Source organism: Oncorhynchus tshawytscha, linkage group LG34 (genome assembly GCF_018296145.1).
Source record: "Oncorhynchus tshawytscha isolate Ot180627B linkage group LG34, Otsh_v2.0, whole genome shotgun sequence".
Taxonomy (NCBI): Eukaryota; Metazoa; Chordata; class Actinopteri; order Salmoniformes; family Salmonidae; genus Oncorhynchus; species Oncorhynchus tshawytscha.
This window is the reverse complement of record NC_056462.1, coordinates 10,798,031-10,805,339: the sequence shown is the minus strand read 5'-3', so window position 1 is coordinate 10,805,339 and position 7,309 is coordinate 10,798,031. Positions and strand designations below refer to the sequence as shown.

Here is a 7,309-nt window from a genome sequence, read left to right as displayed (position 1 = left end):
CTTTCTTTTGGTGTTTTTCAAAGTCTGTAGAAAGGCCTCTTTAGTGTCCTAAGTTTTCAGAACTGACATTAATTGCCTACTGTCTGCAAGCTATTAGTGTCTTAACGACCGTTCCATAGGTGCATGTTCATTAATTGTTTATGGTTCATTGAACAAGCATGGGAAACAGTGTTTAAACCCTTTACAATGAAGATCTGTGAAGTTATTTGGATTTTTACGAATTATCTTTGAAAGACTGGGTCTTGAAAAAGGGATGTTTCTTTTTTGCTGAGTTTAGCAGTGAGTCTATTTAAATAACAAAAATGTGGAACTTGAAATTGAATGCCATGGTCAATACACCTGCATTTTCAGAATGCAACACTTTATCATGTTAACTAGAGCGCTGAGTATCAGGCTATTAGCGAATTGATGCTGTTAGCAAGTTTGCAGGCTTCTAACGCCCATCAGCGCCATTCATTTACAGAGCGCAGTTTTGGAGTAGCCTAGTTACCGTTAGTCACGTGGAATTAAATTGAGGTCAAGACTCGTTACTGCTAGTCTGGGGGTAATACTGGGCCCTCTCTCCCGTGTGGACCTTCAGGTGCATCTTCAGCTGGTGCTGATGGGAGAACCTCTTCTCACACTGGGGGCAGCTGTAGGGTTTCTCCCCTGTGTGGACCCTCTGGTGCCTCTTCAGGTTGCAAGTCTGGGCAAAGCGCATGTGACACTGGCTACAGCTGTAAGGTTTCTCCCCTGTGTGGACCCTCTGGTGGATCTTCAGGTTCCAAGCCTGGGAGAAGCGCATTTGACACTGGCTACAGCTGAAAGGTTTCACTCCTATGTGGACCCTCTGGTGGATCTCCACCTTCTGGGGGCAGTTGAAACCTTTGTTACAGAACATGCAGAAGAACCGTTTCTCTTTACTACCGCCAGATGTTGATCCCACTTCCCGAGCCTGGACTCTAGTCTTGTCGTTTGAGTTCAATACCTGATCGAAAAGGATGCGGCCGTGTGAATCGGAAGGTGCCATCGACATGGACACTGGGTCGCGATCCCTGAGCGCGTGTAAAGGGGAGTGGGCTGCGATATTTGGATTTGGCTCTAAGCTTTCCCTGTAGTCTAAGAAGTCACTAGTGTTGCCCTGAGACTGTCCTCCTAAGTGAGTCTCGTCTTCATTCCATGTCAGAGGAGCGTCTCCCTCCTCTTTCACAGTCACCTCATCTACGACCAGACCCTCCCCTTTCTTATCTAGGAACCCTTCAGAGTATACGCTACTACTGTACTGGTTCCAGTCCCCTCTTATTGGATTAGTCGGTGTATCTAAGCCCACAGGCACGTCACCAGGTATCATCTCTGTAGCGTATGAACAGGTTGGATCATTGCCAGTCTGTAACGCATCACCTGAGTCCCGATGGGACAGAACTGTCCTCTGGCTCAGGTTACCGTAAAGTAAAAACTCTGAGCGGGGAGTAGGACGGCCCAGTCTCCCCAACCTCGTTAAAGTCTCTGTCTCAGACTTGAGGATGGCGTTCGGCGTTCTACTGATGTCCCTGGGCTGTGCTGGGGTGGTGTTGGGATCCTTCGTGACTATATGGGGCGCTCCAGTCTGGATGTTGGTGCTGTGTCGTGGATCCTCCTCTCCTTCAGACATCTCCTGCTTGACTCCAGGACCTGCAGCCTCTGTATCTGCAGACTGACACAAGAGGAAAGAGGTTATTATCGGTACATGAGCTGAATTAGATAAAAGTGTCATAGGTAAGTCTCACAAGCTCTTCTATGGGCGGGGCCATGCAGAGACCCCCCAAAATGCCTCAGTAGCGAAAATAAATAGGCCTATTTATTTCTGCAACAACTCACTCACTCATCATCACAAAATGTAAGCAAGCTAGTTACTCCAGACTCCTGAAGACATGATTGGCATTGGGAAAAGAGGTTGGGCTTTTGGCTGATCATTGGTGTTGATGATTGATGTAAATCTGCTAGTTAGCTAGCTCGATTTCTTTTACTGGTTGTGATTTACCTCTGTATTTCTGCCTCTTTCTGCTGCTTGTATCAACCAACCAGACCAAATACTGACGATGATGTAGGCTAAATCATGTGTTATTATGTGTTAATAAAATGTTATGCTGCTGTGGCAGCACTGTTGCTATTTAGTAGCAACAGTCTGCCCTGTATCTCCATACAGGGCAGACAGGGAAATAGGCACAACCAGGCGTGCGCAAGCTCCGTACAGGGCAGACCAAGAGGCGCAACCAACAGGGTGGGGGGGGTGGCAAGCTTGACAACAACTTGCGATCAATGCGTACTGAACAACAATGACAAAAAAATAATAATTCTACCACCACCCAAAAGGACACTTTGGAGACTGGAAGGGCAAAGGGGCATGTGCTCTGCACAAGTGGAGCCCTATCTGTGCACGTGCCTGCTTATGGCAGATATATGAGGATGTACATGTAAGCAAGTGAATGGCTGAGGGGAGCCTTTCTGAAATAAACAGCCACATTTGATTTACACTTTCAATTCAACACTATTACACTAACGTGCTGGGTTGAGGTTCCATTCCCCTCATCAACAGTGATTGGTTGGTCGTCTCTCCATGTATTGTGTCCCACTGGCTTCACAAAGCTCCTGTGGCCTCCAGTGAGATTTCCTTCACCTGAGAGAGTGATTGGGGCAAAAGAGGTGGTTCGGTTAGCTACTTTCAATGCTCAACACTATACAGTGGATGTAATGTAACACTTCCCATAAGATCTTGATATAGGCCCACTATTTATTGATAAAGGTATTGTGTTCCATGCATCATATTGTTTTCATTGAGTAAATAATAGGAAAAAGAGTCAATCAATAACCTGGTTAGATAAGTAATCAGGGGACTGGGGAATTATTGTATACTTTCCAAAAAACAATTCTGGGTAACACGTCTGAACACATGTGCATAAGGGAATGTGGTGCCCCTCAGCATCGCCTGTTGCAAAATGTACCTCTTGCCATTCCTCTGTATCTGTTGACAAGCTTGACACTACTGGGACGACTGGCGAGGACGCGGTCCCGTGCCACCTTCAGTTCTTGTAGCTGTAATTTCCTCCGCAATGCCCTGTTTTCTTTCTGGCTTTGAGTTATTTCCAAACGAAACACTGCATAGTCGTCGTCTACGAGTTTACAGATCTCTGCAACGGCTGCATTCGCTAGCACCTCCATGACGGAGGCTATTTGAGTGTGAAAAACCATACAGTTAGCCATTGTTAGCAGCTAGCTAGCGTCACCTATATACTATCTATCAACCAAGTCCTGTTTCCAACGCAAATTAAAGACTACACGGGGTAAGTATGTGATGCTGAGCAGTTAAATGTGTCATATTTTGAATTCCATGGTGTTAATAAACGTCTAAATAACAACAAGAAAAACGCTAACTTGGAAATAGTTATTGGTCATAGTTTACTTCCGTTTACACTGAAGAGAAAGGACGTTACTGGTTGGCGTCATAGCTCAAAGGGTGTGGCTAAATGAAAAAGAAATGCGTGCTGTTCTTTGAATTACGGTACTTTTTATTTTACATTACACATCAAATCTCCTATTCGTGATCATTATCTTTCAAGCTCAGAACAGACTTGAAAAAATGGCTAGCTGGAACTCGTCTGAGAGGTCGGCTATGAATGCCCTCACCGGATAGTACTAAAGTTGTATTGATTTCATTTTATGAATGAAGAAAAGTAAGAAAGAAATATAGGCAGGTGCATCACTACTCCCATTGAAGATCTATTACTGTATGTAGGCTATATGTATTTCTACCTTACCTTGCTCCCCCATCTTTAGTCCACTCAGCAGATCAATGCTCTCTGATCCATCCTCTACTGTCTCCTCTTTGACCAGCAGCAGATCAGGCTTCCCTTCCTCCATGTCTACTGACTGTAAGAGATACAGAGTGAGAGGATGTTGGATCAAGAAATCTGATATGAGCCCCCTGCTATGGAGCATCTTCTGATTGGGCAATGGGGAAGTGCTATGATTACTATGCAAACATGTTAATTTATTTGATACTTTGCAAATGTGTTAGTTGATTTGATTACTTGACACTAATGGTTTGATAATTAAATGGCATGCACAGACTTAAGACAATAATCATTTAATCAAGACCTGGGTTTATTCACAAAGAATCTTATTCTTATCTATCTTATCTTATTTATTATTATCTAATAGGCACTCCTGCTCAGAGTTGTTTCTCTAACACCTCTTATTGATGAACCATGTGACAAATTACATTTGATTTGATTTTGAGTTCACAGTGGACTCACCTCAGTGAGAGTGTATGTGGTCCTGTGATGCTCAGCTGGTTCCTCTGTGGGTTCAGGAGGTATAGTCTGGTTGTCTTCCATGACCATGGTCCACTCAGGGTTTCCCAGACCCTCCTCACAGCCCTCCTCCTTCACCAGCAGCACCTCTGGACCCTCCTCCTCCTCCTGGAAGAGACAGGTGATACAGACATACACTCCCTCAGGTATGTACACACAGATAATCAACACACCTTCAACGTGGAGTGTTTACCCATCCCCACTACGTTTGAGTCCTATACTGCAGTTACAGAATGACTTCATTGTTGTTAAACCCATCATGGTGGACATAAATATGATGTTGTGGGTAAAAATAAGTCAGCAATGATAAGTCAAAAGTCAGACTGACCTGACTAAACCATTTTGACATGTACAGTAGGTGTTTGTTAGTGTGTGTGTGTGAGTGTGTGTGTGTGCAGGTAGGTATATTTAATGTATATTGGTTATAAAGCATTGTCGGGGTGCAGAATAGGGTGAGATCAGTTACTGTCTTACCTCAATTAGCTACGAAATCCCTAGTTTGAAAGCAACAAACAGTTTTCTGGAAGCTGTGCTGCACCATTTTCCATTTGAGTGATAGCTAGCAAGAATCACACACAACACACAGCAGATCAAGAGAGAGAGCAATGACGTGAATTGAACATACTTTTGTATATATAGTGTATGTGGACACCCCTTCAAAATGAGTGGATTTGGTTATTTCAGCCACACCCGTTTGCTGACAGGTGTATAAAATTGAGCACACAGCCATGCAATCTCGATCAAAAAACATTGGCAGTAGAATGGACTTACTGAAGAGCTCAGTGACTTTCATTGTGGCACCGTCATAGGATGCCACCTTTCCAACAAGTCAGTTCGTTAAATTTCTGCCCTGCTCGAGCTGCCCCGGTCAACAGTAAGTGCTTCTATTGTGAAGTGGAAACGTCTAGGAGCAATAACGGCTCAGCTGCGAAGTGGTAGGCAGCACAAGCTCACAGAACGGGACCGCTGAGTGCTGAAGCGCGTAAAAATTGTCTGTACTCGGTTGCAACACTCACTAACGAGTTCCAAATTGCCTCTGGAAGCAACATCAACACAAGAACTGTTCGTCGGGAGCTTCATGAAATGGGTTTCCATGGCCGAGCAGCCACACACAAGCCTAAAATCACCATGCACTATGCCAAGCATTGGCTGGAGTGGAGTGGTGTAAAGCTCGCTGCCATTGGACTCTGGAGCAGTGGAAACTGGTTCTCTGGAGTGATGAATCATGCTTCACAATCTGGCAATCGAACAGAACGAACCTGTATTTGGCAGATGCCAGGGGAACACTACCTGCCCCATTGCATAGTGTCAACTGTAAAGTTTGGTGGATAAGGAATAATGGTCTGGGGCTGTTTTTCATGCTTCGGGCTAGGCCCTTTAGTTCCGGGTGAAGGTAAATCTTAACGCTACAGCACAATGACATTCTAGATTATTCTGTGCTTCCAAATTTGTGGCAACAGTTTGGGGAAGGCCCTTTCCTATTTCAGCATGACAATGCCCCCGTGCACAAAGCGAGATCCATACAAAAATGGTTTGTCAAGATCGGTATGGAAGAACTTGACCTGCCTGCACAGAGCCCTGAACTCAACCCCATCGTACACCTTTGGGATGAATTGGAACACAGACTGCGAGCCAGGCCTAATTGCCCAACACCACCATTTATTTTATGTTTGCAATCACAACAAATAATCTGCTCAGACCCCAACCAAGGAGCATCAAAAGTCGTGCTATAAATTCTCAGACAACCCAAAGATTCCTTCATGCCCTTCCAGACTCCCTCTGCCTACCCAAGGACGTCAGAGGACAAAAATCAGTTAACCACCTAACTGAGGAACTCAATTTAACCTTGCGCAATACCCTAGATGCAGTTGCACCCCTAAAAACTAAAAACATTTGTCATAAGAAACTAGCTCCCTGGTATACAGAAAATACCCGAGCTCTGAAGCAAGCTTCCAGAAATTTGGAACGGAAATGGTGCCACACCAAACTGGAAGTCTTCCGACTAGCTTGGAAAGAGAGTACCGTGCAGTATCGAAGAGCCCTCACTGCTGCTCGATCATCCTATTTTTCCAACTTAATTGAGGAAAATAAGAACAATCCGAAATTTATTTTTCTACTGTCGCAAAGCTAACTAAGAAGCAGCATTCCCCAAGAGAGGATGGCTTTCACTTCAGCAGTAATAAATTCATGAACTTCTTTGAGGAAAAGATGATCATTAGAAAGCAAATTATGAAATTCAAATTCTTTAAATCTGCCTATTCCTCCAAAGCTCAGTTGTCCTGAGTCTGCACAACTCTGCCAGGACCTAGGATCAAGAGAGACACTCAAGTGTTTTAGTACTATATCTCTTGACACAATGATGAAAATAATCATGGCATCTAAACCTTCAAGCTGCATACTGGACCATATTCCAACTAAACTACTGAAAGAGCTGCTTCCTGTGCTTGGCCCTCCTATGTTGAACATAATAAACGGCTCTCTATCCACCGGATGTGTACCAAACTCACTAAAAGTGGCAGTAATAAAGCCTCTCTTGAAAAAGCCAAACCTTGACCGAGAAAATTTAAAAAACGAATTGGCCTTCCATTCCTCTCAAACATTTTAGAAAAAGCTGTTGCGCAGCAACTCACTGCCTTCCTGAAGACAAACAATGTATACGAAATGCTTCAGTCTGGTTTTAGACCCCATCTTAGCACTGAGACTGCACTTGTGAAGGTGGTAAATTACCTTTTAATGGCGTCAGACTGAGGCTCTCCATCTGTCCTCGTGCTCCTAGACCTTAGTGCTGCTTTTGATGCCATTGATCACCACATTCTTTTGGAGAAGGGGATGTCATTCAAAACATAATGTTAACTTTCACTGCTATGCGGATGACACACAGCTGTACATTTCAATGAAACATGGTGAAGCCCCAAAATTGCCCTCGCTAGAAGCCTGTGTTTCAGACATAAGGAAGTGGATGGCTGCAAACTTTCTACTTT

General features: G+C 44.2%; 1 protein-coding gene across 1 annotated transcript; it reads right to left on the bottom strand.

Annotated features, from left to right (window-relative positions):
• Positions 1 to 213: 213 nt before the first annotated feature.
• On the bottom strand, positions 214 to 2,572 carry LOC112231933 (zinc finger protein 3-like). The gene is made up of 2 exons (XM_024398733.2): positions 2,520 to 2,572; positions 214 to 1,672 (listed from the first exon to the last, which is right to left on the bottom strand). Exon 2 carries the CDS (start codon positions 1,628 to 1,630, stop codon positions 518 to 520), a length of 1,113 nt encoding a protein of 370 aa, XP_024254501.1. The 5' UTR covers positions 1,631 to 1,672; positions 2,520 to 2,572; the 3' UTR covers positions 214 to 517.
• Between the last annotated feature and the right edge of the window lie 4,737 nt (positions 2,573 to 7,309).